The sequence below is a fragment of the Lithobates pipiens genome, unplaced genomic scaffold (assembly GCF_037356315.1).
Source record: "Lithobates pipiens isolate NorthernLeopardFrog02 unplaced genomic scaffold, aLitPip1_a1.2 Scaffold_25, whole genome shotgun sequence".
Taxonomy (NCBI): domain Eukaryota; kingdom Metazoa; phylum Chordata; class Amphibia; order Anura; family Ranidae; genus Lithobates; species Lithobates pipiens.
In genome coordinates this window covers 42,001,626-42,017,849 of record NW_027507787.1, presented here as the reverse complement: position 1 = coordinate 42,017,849, position 16,224 = coordinate 42,001,626, and the positions used below count along the sequence as shown (strand labels likewise).

The following is a 16,224-nucleotide window of genomic DNA, read 5'->3' as shown; positions in this document are numbered from 1 at the left end:
TAGGGTTCAAAGATTTGGATTTTTTTTATTTTCCTAACCCTGACTTGTACGTAAACAGGGAATTTTCTTCTTTAAACCATAAGCCTGAATAATGACTTGACAAATCCACTTGGAAATAGTGGATTTTGACGCTGCCCTTTTTTGACCATCTGGCAGCACGAATAAGCCATCTGTTTTATGAACCTTGAGCCTTTAAATACTCTGCCCGCTCTCACTACATCAAGGGAATGTAGTGCCTTTTCTTCCCTAGAGCGAGGCTCTGGGAAGAAAGGAAGAATAATAATATCTTGGTTTAAGTGAAACCCTGTCACCACCTTTGGTAGGAATTCAGGATGAGGACGTAAAACCACCTTATCCATGATCAAATATGGCTCTTTACAAGACAGAGCCACTAGTTCTGACACTCTTCTAGCAGAAGAAATGGCAACCAGAAAGACTCTCTAGAGAAAAGAACCAAGGGAATTTCACATAAAAGGTTCAATTTCTATTCCAATTTCTAATCCCATTTGCAGGAAATCAAGGATTCTACCCATGACATACTTCCTGGGGTTCCAACCCCTGGATCCACACCAAGAAACATGCCTGCCAGACTATAGTAGATTATTCTGGAGGCCAGCTTCCTGAAGCCGAAAGAATTTCCGCCAATACTGGCGCTGAAAATGGGGCGGGGCCTGCTGGGCTTGGCCCCGCCCATCACAGGGCTGTCATTCTGTCTTTAGCTCTCCTCCTCCCCCATGCTGCAGTCAGCCTGTGGGGTCTCGCTCTAAAGTCCCCCTTTCCACAGCGGTGGCTGCATATGTCACCTCAGCCGATGTGTAAATCAGCTGTGCAGGAGCTGGGCACGCTGTTTACTGTGAGGATAGAGATTAGAGATTCATATAGACACACACACACACACACACACGTTTATATGTATGTTTCTATGTGTGTTGTATGTTTATACGTGTATGTTTATATGCACTGGTGAGGCACAGTGAGGCTGCATTGATCTCCTGTAGCATGTCCCCAGTCTGACCATCTCCTGTATAAAAATCTCTTTTAAATAGTCAATTTCGGTATCAAGGAAGATTTTCGGTATCGGTTTCGGCACCAAAAAACATTCGGTGCATCCCTAGAGATAACCCACAATCCTTTAGACTGTGGGTCTCAATAGCCAAACTTAAATTTAGCACCTGTAAGGTAGGATGGAATACCGGACCTTGTGCGAGCAGGTCTGGCCATAATAGCAGAGTCCAAGGGACTCCTACCAGCATCTTTAAGATCTCTGCAAACCAAGGTCTTCTGGGCCACCAGAATTACCTTTCGTTCTTGCTCAATCCTGCGAAGAAGACGTAGAAGTAGAACTGGAGGAAACGCATAGATCAGTGAAAACTGATCCCATGGGAAGACTAAAGCGTCTGTTCCGCATGCTAGCGGATCTCTTGTTCAACACAAAGTTGTCGACTTTGTTGTTGAATCTGGATGTGAACAGGTGTACCCCATTTCTGACATATATCGCTAAAGATGATGTTGAGGTGAAGAGACAATTCCCTTGGAAATAATTGTTGGCGACTTAAGTAGTCCACCTGCCAATTCTCCATTCCTGGAATGAATATTGCCAAGAGGCAAGGAATGTTGTGTTCTGCCCAAGCTAGAACAGGATTCCCTTTTTTTGGGCTGCACAACTTCTCATGCCCCCCGGTGATTGATGTAAGCCACAGCCATGGCATTTTCAGACTGAATTCTGACAGGACAATCCCTTAGTGCGACTGTCCAAGACTTTAGGGCAGACGTACTGCCTGAATCTCCAAAATGTTGCTAGGCAAGGTCCTCTAACTTGGACCATCTCCCTGGACTGCTCCCCAGCCTAGAAGGTTGGCATCTGTTAGCACTTTCCAGGAACCTGGTAGAAACGATTTTCCCTTTTGGAGATTGCTGGATATCAACCACCAATTTAGGCTCTGATGTACGTCAGGAGCTAAGCGTATTGGAAAAATCCAAGGCCTGAAGCTTTTGGTTCCAGACCAACAGGATGGTGCTTTGAAGCAGTCTTGAATAAAACTGCATGTAAGGGACTGCCTTGAAGGAGGCCACCATTTTCCCCAACAATCTCGTGCACAACTGAATGGAAGGATTTCCCTTTGCTTTGATGAGTTGAATTAGTCCTATAATGGAACCGATTCTTGTCTGGGGTAAAAATACCCTTTTTTCTATACAGTATCTATGACCAGCCCCAAGTACTGTAATCTCCTTGATGTTTTTAAAAGGAGGATTTTTCAAGGTTGAGTATCCAACCTAGAGATTCCAGGTAGTTTACAGCGGTAATTCACACTGAAAAACCTAGCTCCAATGTATCATGTGAAAAAATAGTGCGTATGAAATGTGCAAATATACGTTTCCAATAAAATTGCCCAGGCACAAAAAAAAATAAAAATTCTGGGAAGCGCAGTACAAGTGGTGAAAGCTGTAACTGGTTGTCTGAAGCCATACACGAACTGGCTATCTGGAATCGCATCAAAATCAACCACTCAAGGATAGAAGTATGGGTACTCTTACCGATATGGTTGGGCACACCTGTCTTATGACAATGGATCAACAAGGCTTGTGGTCACAATCTGTTACCATATGTAGATGACCATTGAGTAGATTCTGGTGGAGGGTCCTCAATTTGCCATCTACCGGCTCCACGAGAGCAGACACCCCAAGATGGACGTGTCAAGGACAGGTTCATTTTTTCCTCTCCTTTCTCCTCCAATACACACAATGAAAATATAAGAAAAAAAAAAAAAAAAAAAAAAAAAAAAACCCCCACACAAACAGAGGGGCACTAAATGGTGCAGGTCAAAAACACACACACACACACACACACACACACACACACACACTTTAGGAAGTGATCACCAAAAATGCTAAAAACAATGTGGGGTACAGAGAAGCTGCCCGACACTAGGGGTCTTCAACAGGGGCTTGCAATGCTGGCAGTACTCATACATCTATCCCCCCCCCCCTCAAAACAAAAGTTTACCTTGTTATAGGAAAACAATACTATCTGTTTCGACTTGCCATACGGGCACTCTGAAGGGCTCATCTTCACCACACCACCAAACCCCCCCCCCCCCCCACACTCTTCCTGACCTGCATGCTCAGATAAGAGTCTATTTTGGTCTTGGGGGTTCCCCCCCCCCACTCAAGATCCATGCCAAATTCAAAGGGCCTGGTATGAATGGGGGGGGTCCCCCATGATATAGATATTTTTGGCATGAGGTTTCATCCATACCAGAAGCAAAGGAATGGTATTGGAAAGGACAAGTTGCAATCTTAAAGTTAGATCCTGTTCACTGATGGAGGTTAGACCTGAAGTCGCAAGGCAACATGAGATTGGAAGTGTAAAGGCCTATATACACACACACACACACACACACACACCAAAATTTAGTTGAGTGGTCTGCTGATTTTTGGATCATTAGTATGGCACTTGCAACAGCCAATGTTGATTTTTTTTGTACAACAAAAGCTGGATTGCAGACTATACAATTTGTCGGATGTGAACACAATGTCCGATTTTCGTCCGGGGAGAAAAAAAAAAAAAAAAAAAAAAAAAAAAAAAAAGACAGGTGTCCGAGAAATCAAGCCAATATCCATTTTTAGCCAGTTCAGCACTACTAGCAACTCAAATTAGGCAGAAACCCCTGAAAATGAAAGTTGCCATAAAAAAAACAAAAGAGAAACAAAGCCAAATTACTTCTTATAGCAAGATATAGTCCTCCCATCAAGGTGCCTCACTTTCAATATTTCTGGATGGGGGGGGCGTGCAACTACCAAGCCAGCACTGTAGATGGTCCCTCACTGGCATCCCATTGCAATGACACCATGGCTCTTTTGAATCCCAAGAGGACACCCAATGAGAATTAGTCAAGGGAAGCAGGATAGCCAGAGAAGGCTCAGGACTGCAGCATTGTGGGACTGTCGCTTTGGGTATATAAAAAAAACGGCATCTAGATAAGTTAGCAAACGTGAAAATGGTTTCAGTGTAGACTACACACGTATCAAAAAGGCAATTGAAATGAATGTAAAGCACTTTGGTAGCAGTGCTTTTTGGGCACTATTATCCCTTGCTTCAGACACTAGTGGGGGTTAAAAGCACCACTAAAACTAGCGGCGCTTAGCCAGTGTGAAAGGGCTCTTAGATGTTTATCCCCTATGACCTAGATCAGGGTTTTTTAACTACAGTTCTCCAGGCACCCCAACAGGTCATGTTTTCAGGAGTTCCCTCCTTCAAGCGAAGATTGCTTCTATATTGCCAACTTTACTGATTGAACTTTCAGTTTAGATTGTCCAAATACATTCCAGAGGTAACAGGCGTTTTAGGTCCCATTCACATTTTGGTCTCACTAGTAGAGTTGCCATGATTCTGCTCATGATTTCAAATAACAAAATGCATGACGCACGTTTGGGTGGCATTCTTAAAGGCACCTCAAACACGGTGCGATTCTGTCATGTGACAGAGTTGAAGAAAAAAAAAAAAAAAAAAAAACCACACACACGAGTGTAAGGCTGCTTTCACATTGGGGCGGTGCGGGCGAAAAAGGGTTAAACCCGCTCGCAAAGCGCCGCTGCAGCGGCGCTTTGCCGGCGGTGTCCCATTGATTTCAATGGGTAGGAGCAGTGAATACACCGCTCCAAAGATACGGCTAGCAGGACTTTTTTCACCGTCCTGCCAGCGCATCGCTCCAGTGTGAAAGCCCTCCGGCTTTCACACTGGAGTGAAAGGGGCCGGTTTTCTTCAGGTGCTACTTTTAGCGCTGTAACGCCTGAATACCGCCCCAGTGTGAAAGCAGCCTTAGGACTTACCGGTAACTGTTTCTAGGAGTCGTCCAGGACAGCACTAGAGAGATAGGCACCACCTCCAGAGGCAGGAAACACAATCCAGATCTTTAAAGGGCGGTCTCCGTCCCTTCCCCTTCAGTCTTGTAAACGAGAACTTCCCCGGACAGGGCTTCTGTAACGACAAAAACGCTTGTCCAGCATTATAACAGCATATAGGGAGGGAATCCATGCTGTCCTGGACGACTCCTAGAAACAGAGTTACCGGTAAGTCTAACCCGTTTTCTCTAGTCTGTCCAGGACAGCACTAGAGAGGATCAACGAGAACTTACCAGATTGGGGGGGGGGGGGGGGGGCGGGGGGGCGTAAACGACTACCGCTTGAAGGACCTTTCTCCCAAACGCCTGGTCTTGCGCTGAGATAAGGTCCAATCTGTAATGCTTCATAAATGTCGAGTAGCTTGACCAAGTTGCTGCTTGACAAATTTGTTCTGGTGTCGCTCCAGCTCGCTCTGCCCATGAGGTCGATAGTGCCCGTGTAGAGTGAGCCATTGGGGAAAAAGGACATTCCATTTTCATTCCTTTGTAGGCTTCTACAATAGCTTGTTTGATCCACCTTGCAATTGTATTTTTTGAAGCTTGTGACCCCAATTTTTTACCCGCATGTAAAACAAATAATGCATTTGATTTTCTAATGCTTTTTGACATCTCCAGATTCTGTAAGACACAGGCTCTCACATCCAGTTGGTTAAACTCTACCTCCTTAGGATTAGTGGGGGACCCACAGAACGAAGGTAAAACAATTTCCTGTGTTCTATGGAACTTTGTCACTACTTTGGGCAAAAACCCAGGGTCCGTGCGCAACACCAGCCTATCTTCAAAAATTTGTAAAAACGGCTTTCACCGAAAGTGCCTGAAGCTCGCTAATGCATCTGGCTGTGGAAATAGCCACTAGGAACACTGTTTTGAGCGTGATCCATTTCAAGGAAAGTTCTTCTTCTTCCCGAGACTTTTTTACCCATCCCTGTAACACAATTGACAGGTCCCATTTGGGTAAAATTTTGAAAGGAACAGGTTTAATCCTGGTCAACCCCTTAAAGAAACTGCCGACTAGTGGGTTTGCCCTTGTTTGTTTAGGTAGGAAACTGCCACTATACTGTCCAAGAGGACCTGTACATGGTGGTCCTTCAGATCCCTGGCAAACGCCCTTAAGGCTTCCCAGATTGCCTGCAACTCCCTCCAATTGGCCGACCTCTGGGACTGCGTCTTCCCCAGCATCCTTGGGCTACTTTTGACCCCAAGTGGGCCCCCCAGCCCCAAGCACTGGCATCCGTGGTAATGCGAACAGACACTGGAGGAGACCACCATAGACCCCGTACTAGGTTCTCCTCCCTCTTCCACCACCAAAGAGACCTTCTGGTCTTCGAGGATAGATGGATAGTCCTGTCCAGGGATTCTTGTGTCCCATCCCAGCTGCTCAGAATATTGGCCTGAAGACACCTGAAATGAGCTCTTGCCCAAGGAACTGCAGGGATTGTTGCCACTAATAGGCCCAATCCTGCCATAGCTGATCGGATGGAAATTGTCCGATTGGACTGCAAAAAGGTTACCATCTTTCCCCTTTTCTACTTTTTCCCCTGTGAGGAAGACTGACACTGAATCCACCAGAAAACCTAGATACTGTATGGCCTGTGTTGGTATCAAGTGCGACTTTTCTTCGTTTACCAACCACCCCAGCCTTTTTTTAGGCAAGAGAGATGGCTACCCTCAGATCTCCCTGCAGTTGGAGCTTTGAGAGGGCGAAGAATAAATGGTCGTCCAAGTATGGTATGACAGCGATCCCTTTCAACTTTAGGGGAGCCAACGCTTCTGCCAGGACCTTGGTAAATATCCTAGGGGAAGAAGACAGACCAAATGGCAGAGCCCTGAATTGGAGGCATCGAATCTGCCTTCCCCAAAGAATCGCTATCCTCAAATACTTTTGAGAGTCTTCTCGAATCGGGATGTGTAGATACGCGTCCCTTAGATCGAGAGAGGCCATGAAACAATTTGGAGGGAGTACTGATCTCACTGTAAAAATTGTTTCCCTCTGGAATTTCTTGTAAGGCCGCGTACACACGCGGGGACTGTTCGCCCAACTTTGTCCGTCAAACAGTTTCGGCAAACAGTCCGCTCAAAATTAGCATGGACGGACATGGCCACACACGACGGACGAACAGTTTGCTGAAACCGTGCGCGATGACGTGAACGGCACGTACGACGGGACGAAAAATGCGACGTCCTATACACTGCATTATAACTTTCGGCGTGAAAATCCTTTGAGCATGCGCGGAACTTAGTTTGACGAACAAGCCTACACACGAGCGGACTGTTCGCTGAAACAAGGTTTCAGCGGACAGTTTTTCGGAAATTCCGAAAAACCTTGTTCGTCAAACTGTCCGCTGAAACTGTCCGCTGAAAGCCTACACACGAGCGGACTGTCCGCCCAAACACTGTTCAGCGGACAAAGTTGGGCGAACAGTCCGCCCGTGTGTACGCGGCCTAAGTTACCCACTTGTTCAGTAACTTTAGATTCAAAATCAACCAGAATTTGCCTGACGGTTTCTTCACTACAAACACGTGCGAATAGAAACCATGGTTTATTTCTTGTGATGGGACTGGCACTAGAACCCTCTGGTCTATTAAAATCGCCAGTTTGTGACAGCAAGGCTGTCGCTTTCTGGGGATCCTTGGGAGGCTTGGTCAGACACATCCTTGTAGGTGGGATGTGCTTGAACTGTATTTTGTAACCCTCCCTGATGATCCTCAGAATAAAAGTATTTGGGGTAGTCTTTTCCCACTGTGGGAGGAACTGCCCCAGTCTTCCCCCCACAGGAACCAAGTCACTGGGATTTAGTGTTTTTTTGGAAGATGAAAAGAGATTGCCTTTCTGTTTTCCTCCCACCCACTGTTTCTTAGGGGTTGACTCCTTAGAGGTCTGTCCTTGTGACTGTCCCTGCCTTTGAGGACGAAAAAAGGCGTTTACCTGTAGTCTTTTTTTGGGTTTAACAGGAAAGGCCTTCTTGTCCGCAGTACGGTCCAGGACTCTCAAGATCCTGTCAGAACAAGAGGTCTCCCTCAAAGGGCATGCCACATAACCTCACTTTTGAGGCCGAGTCTCCTGACCAAGACTTCAACCAAAGTGCCCTGCGAGATGAATTTATGAGGGCAGCGGTCCTGGCTGACAATTTAACAGACTCTGCAGAGGCATCTGCTATATAACCTGCTGCTTTATGTAGCATAGGAAGGGAATCCAGGATTTCCATTCTGGAGGTCCCCCCTTCCAAATGGCCTTGCAATTGTTCCAGCCAGACCTCCAAGTTGCGAGCCACTATTGTCGTGGCCATTGCAGGTTTTAAATTAGTCATGGTTACTTCCCATGACCTCTTCAGCAGCACCTCCATCCTTTTATCCATGGGTTCCTTAAGAACACCCATGTCCTCAAAGGCGAGGTCTGTTGATTTTGCACACTGGGAAAAAGCTGCGTCTACCTTGGGCACTTTGTTCCAAACACAAGAGGGGTCCTCGCTGAAGGGGAATCTCCGCTTCATACTTTTAGGAAAAAAATTGTTTTCTCTGGCTCCTCCCACTCTCTTGATCGAATCTATCAGTGTGCTATGAACTGGAAAGACCCTAACTGAATCTGTCTTTAGGGTCTGATACATCCGGTCATGCAAGGACAGGGAGACTGGCTCTTCTCCAATTTCGAGCGTCTCATAAATCACCCCCAGTAAGGCATCAACCTCCTCGAGTGAGAGCCTATATCTGGGAGAGCTTGTCCCTTGAACAGGAACATCTGTATGACACCGCCTCACTTAGGCCATCCAGAGAATCAAATTCCTCTTCCCCTGATTCGTCACCTTCCACTGGGGTGGAAGCAGGGGGAGCTGCGGCTGGTTTTGGGGTTTCAAGGTTCGCTAACATTGCTTTGATGGACTCCATTTTTCTGTACTCCAGAAATCAAATCCTTACAAGCTCCCGTAGCTTCCTTATAGACCAATTTGTCCATGAATGGTTTGCAAAGGGGCTTAGACCATCCTTCATTTAATTTATTCATACATGAAGGACATCTCTTCTTCCCCCCTGACCTCTCTGGTTCTTTGGGCAGAGCCCAAGACAATAGAAGAAGGAGAGAAGAAGGAAGGGAAAAAACAGACAAGCTAACGTCAGCGAAACCTTAGCAAAAATAGGACGCCTTCACCAAACACCCATGTGCACCCCACCAACCGCTAACAGGATTCACAAGACTCTTTAGTCCAGATACTGTTTGAGAGAGGGGAGAAAAAAAAAAAAAAAAAAAAAAAAACCCACACCTGGACCATTTCAGAATGCCTTTGCATTGATTAGTCCATCACTCCCCCCCCCCCCCTCTCCCAGCCCTGTAGGTACAAGACACCTGTTTGCCTACCTGAGCTGGTTCGGCTCCACTGCCACTCTCCACTGCATCCATATTCAATCGGAATCTTGCCTAACCGCCTGGAGGCTTTTCCCTTAGAGATGCAGCACAAACGTTATGTGGCCGGGGCTTTCTAAAATAGCCACCAAGGTCCCGAACGTCCACGCTCGCCGCGCGACCCGGGACCGGAAGTGGATTGCCGGAAGTCCTCTATCCTCCTCCTGCGTGCCACAGGCCGGAACTTGATGCCTGTGCCCGCCCCGGGCTTCAGGTCAGCCCTCCCCGGGCTTCAGAAGGAGAACACCGGTTCGTAGCTGCTGTCAACCCGACCGGAGGACCTCAGATGTCTGTTACCAACAACAGGTACACCCAGAACTCCTTCCCCGTCTGTTATGGGCAATCCCACCGTCAGGGGAAGGAGAGCTCCTGATCCAGCCTCCTCCTCCGGTGGAGGAAACAAAGACTGAAGGGGAAGGGATGGAGACGCCCTTTAAAGATCTGGATTGTGTTTCCTGCCTCTGGAGGTGGAGCCTATCTCTCTAGTGGTGTCCTGGACAGACGACGAAAAAAAAAGTCAAGTAATAAAAATGCCATAAAACCATCCCCCATTTTGTAAACGCTATAACTTTTGTGCAAACCAAATGCTTATTGTGATTTTTTTTTTTTCCACCAAAAATATGTATCGGCCTAAAATGAGGAAATTTGAGAGAGATAGAGATTACATACATACATACATACATACATACACACACACACACACACACACACACAGCAGCCCCCCCTAATACTTACCTGAGCCTCATCCAGCAATGTTGCATGAGAGACTCAGCTGCCCGGGACCCTCATTGGCTAACACAGCAGAGGAGCGCCACTGGCTCCCGCTGCTGTCAAAGTCAATTAGGAGAGAGAGGGCAGGAATCTAGCAGGGGCTCCATGTCTGAATGGAAACACGAAACTGCAGCTCAGCTTGGGTGCCACAATGGAAAGCTGCTGGCTTTGGGGGCACTTGTCAGGAGGGAGGAGCACCGAAGAGGAAACCTAGAGGAGAATCCAGGCTGTTCTGTGCAAAAACCACTGCAGTATAACTTTGATAAACAATAAAAATAAAAAAGGCACTAGGGGGAGGAGATGAGGAGTGGAGAGCAGTTTTGGCAGAAAACATGCAACAAAATGCTGGTGAACTCTGAGCATTTTTTCCAGGCATTCCCGTTAAAGTCAATGGAGCCCAATCTGCCTAGAAGAAGTCCTTGTACTCTTGAGTGAATAGAATTTGCCGACATGCAACAAAAAGACTCAGATGTGAACAGGGAGCATTGAAACAAATAAGATTGTTACAGCTACAAGCTTCTCAGCAGGAAAAAATAAATAAATATCGTTCAGGTGGAACATGGCCTTATTGGAGAGACAGTGATCTAGCTTGGACCAATGCAAGTATGCATATTCTATACCCGATGGTGTGGTAGCTGCAACTCAGTCTAGTAGTTGGTGCTACTACAGTGATAGAGATCTCCTGGGTCTCGTGCCAAGCAGCTTCTCTTCTACATAGTAACCACACAGGGTTTCCCCGCTGGTCACTGCGGCCATTCACAGAATACCAACAAGACGCTTTAGGATTGGTCACCACAACCACTCCTCTCTAACTTGTCAGAGAATGCCTCCCCCCATGAGTAAGACACATCACACAGCAAGGCCATGTGTGAATGGAAGTGGTGCCAAGAGTGGCCCCCTGTTAGCATGCAGTGGGGCATCAGCTTCTTTAGTAGCTCCTCAGATTTGAAAACAATGTAACAACGCAATATACTGTAGACCAGGGGTAGACAACCTTAAAGAGGTGGAGAGCTACTTGAATTGTGGTGGGGAAGATCACCGGGCACAGTGCCACCTCACACGTGATTTAGACCTCTATTACTGCAATCCCCGATTTTAAATCAGATGGTGAGGAGGCAACATATGTCCAAGTGTCAAACACTCACTTGAATGGGTCATGCTTGGCAGGTGCTACACCCAATCATGACAGGGTGTATAACCCCTGCTGCAGCTGGGACATGTGTACACCCCTGGCCATTGCAGCTAGCTAATATCCACATCTTACCTATGAAGTTTTACCAGTCAAACAGCAAGTGTACATGAACCCTCCATGGAGGTTGGTTTCACACTGATGTGCTGCAGTTTACCTGCACTATGGGTGCACCACATCTGCATTGGGTTAGCTGTGCTTTACCATCGACTTATATCCAGTGAGTGTGGTGCACTTTCAGAAAGTGTGCCAAACTCAGGATATAATAGAAGTCTATGGCCAAGCGCCGCAAACCCACAGGTACACTGCACCCGCAGTGTGGGTAAAACTCAGCACGTCAGTGTGAAACCAACCTCATGGAGGGTTCATGTACACTTGCTGTTTGACTGGTAAAACTGTGAAAGCAGCCTTATACTATTATGCTCAGGGTATTGCTTTACACTGACCTGAAGACCTTCTTCCCTGCTGCTGGCACCACTCTGGAGACTGATAGCCGGGATAAGAGTAGGAGTGCAGTTGGCATCATTTCACATGCGACATCGGCTTAAGCAGCTTTTCCTCACCACTACAGAACCAACTTTACAAGTAGTCCCTCTGCATTGCACTGTGATGCTCTGGGATGGCGGGTCAGCAAGCCCTAACAGTGATCTACAGGTTGCGGACCCCTGCTGTAGATTGTACCTGGAGTTCAGTATTAACTAAAGTCCAAGTAGTGACTCAGGTATTTGAATTGGGAACCAGCGCTTGTCTACTACAAATGCACTTGCAATTAGACTTACTGAATAAGCCAGAAAGTGAATATTGTTGCCCCCCTTCCTACCAAGTAGAAAATCGAATTACATTTACAAATCATTTGTATGACTAGTTCTTACCATATCAAAGTCATATCCTACACTGGGTTGCCTCACATGCTCCTGAGAACGTATCGGAAAGGCAGCGTTCCGTGCAGAACTTGCTGGAACACCAGAATGATCTCACCACGGTCCCTCCAGCATCTGTCAGGAGAATGCTGCAAATGTGATTAATAGAAGTCTGGCCAAAGGATGCCGGTGAGGATCAGAAGGTTCATTACTAGAATCAGGGAAGGACCAAGTCTATGTCAGCCTAAAAGTTACATTAAGCAGCAATTTAACAAGCAAAGCTCTTCTTATTTGGGACAATAGATTAAGGGTGCCATGGGGGGGGGTCACACTGTCACCATTTATGAAGCATGTTGGATGATAAAACAAACAGACACACCTTAGAAAAATAAAACTAAAGTAGTTAATTATTCACAGATTAGGGCCATTTATCTTTTGTCAGTTTACTCCAATTAGTACTCTGGCTGTGTTGACCATCCATTATGAGCAAGTATGCACAAAAGGGTTGTATAGTCCGTCCCGTTCCCCCCGCCTCATGCAGGTGGGCAGACCTTGTATACGAGTTAGATTGCAGGTTAGCTTGAAAGCTGAACACCAGGCACAAAAAAACTTTGTTGTAATATATTTCTCCAGCAACACAAAGCATATACAGTAAATGCACCAAGGCCAGCTATACATATTGTTCGAATTGTCAACCGTTAATGGGCAGGCTGAATGTACCAAGTTGAGCGATCAACTTGGGTACAACCAGCTTGCTTGAGTCTCTTGCAAGTATCGCTAGCACTAGCAATAATAACCATCTTCTCCTAGTAACAGAGAACCCGTCTCAGGGAGTCATTTTGTGGGCATTTCCATTGTCCTGGTGCTCCAGGGCCTTCACAGGTGTTCTAGGTGGTCATGAAATTAGAGGTGGAATTTATGCTCCTAGAACACCTGGAGGCGCTCCCTGCATGTTGGGCCTCTGTATGCAAGAGTCACACATGTGGCATCACCATACTCGAGTAACAGAATGTGCTACTACCACTTGTCCGTTATCATCCGATCTGCCAGAAGGATGGAAAAAAAAAAAAAAATAGGGTTTTCATCTATCTGCATTTGGCGGATGTCAGCAGACATGTCACCGCTGACATCCGTTGCGCCATAGCGAAGCATGGAGCATCTGTTCAGGTCCGCCTGAAAAACTGACAGGCAACCTAATCAGTCCACTGTGTGAAAGGGGCTTTAGGACCTCAAGAAATGAGATGGTATCAGGTGTGATCAATTGGCAACAATTGAAAGTTAGTCTGCAAGCTATGGTACCACATAGACTAAATAATATCCACCAATTTGTGTTTTTACCAAAGATGTGTAGCAGTATACATTTTGGCCCAAATTTATGGATGAAAATTACTTTTTAAATTTTCTAAAAAAAAAAAAAAATCTATTTGGGTAGTGTTGCATGAGTAATTGTGTGAGCACTGATATCTAAAAATTGGTCTGGGCAGGAAGGGGGTTAAAGTGCCCTGTATTGAAGTGATTAAATTGTATCCTAAATCTAAAAATGTAACATACTGCAGTTTGCCAGTCCTTAAACATGGCAGCTGCATTAGACCCCTTTCACACTGGGCGATTTTTAGGTGCTTTAGCACTAGGAAGAAAAAAAAAAAAAAAAAGGGGTGTTTTTTTTTTTTTTTTCTTCTCTCAAGGGCCTAAACACCTCCCATGTGACTTTTTACACTCGGACGGTGCACTTGCGGGACGTTACCAAAAGTCCTGCAAGCAGCATCTTTGGGGCAGGTTGGGAGCGCTGTATTTAGCGCTCCCAAAATGCCCTGCCCATTGCAATGAATGAACAGCGCTGCCAAAGCACCGCTAAAACCGAGTCGCACCAAAGGCGGGCGCTGTCAGTGTGAAAGGGGGGGTCTCATGGAGAAACAGTGATATCCCCCTAGGCTGCTCTCAGGACTTGGACGACAAACTCCCTCTCTTCTCTATGACAATGAGGGGGGTGCTTTGTTTATGGAAGATAGCCAAGAAAGCTGACAACCAGGGTGGATCGGATTCAATTCAAAAATGTATTTTAATAAAATGCTTATGTGTTTAAAGTATAGGTTTATAACAAAATATATGCTTTGACATCTATACTAGTGGAAACGTATGTATCCACACAGGGCACACTTTGACAGCCTTCCCACGTGTTCATAAACCTGCGGGATTTCACGCACTAATGTGCACGGCAGTAAGGCAGCCTATTCAAAATGAATGCATCATAATGCAAGTTGTTGTGCATGGCCACACAAGACAAGGACTTGGTATTCTATGTTGCAGTAAAGGGTGGTAAAAATAGGTGGCTGAAAACTTTTTTTTTTTTTTTTTTTTAAACCAACCCAGATCACCTACCTACAAGCAAACCTGGAGGGTGCTCAGGTCTGCAATAATGTATGACGAAAAACCTTGTAAAAAAAAAAAAAAAAAAAAAAAAAGTTATATATATATATATATATATATATATATATATATATATATATATATATATATATATATATATATATATATATATATAAAATACTTTCCCCCCCCACAACAACAAACCATGTCACATTGGACAGACCAAACTAAGTCTTGAGACTATGCCACAACCACAAAGTATTGCCTGTAAAATCGATTGTGGGCTCAGTCACACCAGTGAGGTGAATGCACAACTGCTGGGTGATGTAGTACCAATCGCAGGTTCCTTTCTAGTGAGATTTCAGTACAGCTCTAGTCATCTCAGTATCACACACAGTGCTCAGTTTCAGAGCACCCCACAATCAAAGTGCTCTTTTGGGGCAAAAAATAAATAAAAAATATATATGAGAAAGGAGAGAACAGGGAAGAAGGGTCACCTGAGTTTCAGATTTACTGCCCCCCTGGCCACCTACCTGAACTGTCCCAATACAGATGGACAGGGCTTTACAGATGCTATGGCAATTTTAACTCAGTGTGCAAAGCTTGATAGGTAGTGCTGGCTGGCGAACATGCACTGCAGTGGCATGCGATGCGCCAATGTTGCAGAAAAGTGGTGCAGCATTATACAGATAAAGCCAGGCGGTGAGGTGTCAAATGCCCTCTGAAAAGCAATCCAATAGATCACTCTGCAGAGGCCCCCCACACTCCACCATACACATTACAATCTTCTTTAGATCTGCCAAGCCCAACAACCATGTAGAGCAATAAGCCATCTGATTGGACAGCTCCAATCCACATAAAGTATATATTTTCAACAAGTGATCGGCCAGCTCAGGTAGGTGGTTATATGAAAAAAAGTTTTAAATAAATGTAAAGTTGATTGTAACATGTATGGCGAGATCGGCCAATCAGATTGCAGGGTGGTGATCGTGGTAGACTCAGGGTGATGGGTTGCCAGGACATCTCCATACATGTGATCGGACAGAAGTTGCACCTACCGGCCTTGCAGGGGTCCTTGTAGTTGGGCTCCTCTGCGCTCTCCTCCATTAGGTACTCAAAGCCGAAGCCGGCCGTGTGCCCCATCGCCAGGGGGATGTGCCATAGGAAGAGGAGCCCCGCAGATGTCAGTGCCCGCACACTGCTCACATGGGACCCGCCGCAGCTCATCGCTGCCCAGCAAACTTCTCCTCTCCGGTGTACAGGTGCCCCGACTCTCCGGGCTCGGTGTGTGTATGTGCTGGGGGATGGAGGAGCGGGCGGTGTATAAGGGGGTGCAGGGGGCGTGGCTTGGGGGCGGGGTCCTGGGCTTATTACTGAAGGGCTCGTTAGCGTGCGCTCAGCCTGGCCCTGGGCGGGGCCTGGAAGGCTTCGTCCAATCAGCTGATGGCCGGCGATCGGGGCTTGTCCCTGTCCAGGGATCATCTCTGCTATGGACTGGATCCCTCCACACGTTCTATGAGCGTCTTCTCAGCACTGAGCATCGCTACATAGAACTTCCATAGTGCTGATCCTTGTATAGACATGAGAGCAACATATAGGGGCTCATCCCCACCTGTGCGCTGCGTTCATGTGCGGCACAATGCGTTTACAATGCGACGAGCACCCCGAATGTACGAAACATAATGCCTGCTACACACAATTATTAATATACAGGAGCGCCAACAGTTTACGCAGCGCTTTACA

At 46.3% G+C, this 16,224-nt stretch overlaps 1 protein-coding gene across 1 annotated transcript in view; it reads right to left on the bottom strand.

Annotated features, from left to right (window-relative positions):
- The window catches only part of TLL2 (tolloid like 2), a gene marked incomplete in the record, with an annotated part of 245,251 nt that extends 229,461 nt beyond the window's left edge, over positions 1–15,790 (bottom strand). The window contains 1 exon segment of the mRNA XM_077454363.1: positions 15,540–15,790. Within this exon segment, the coding sequence (XP_077310489.1) occupies positions 15,540–15,708 (169 nt within the window).
- Positions 15,791–16,224: the final 434 nt, after the last annotated feature.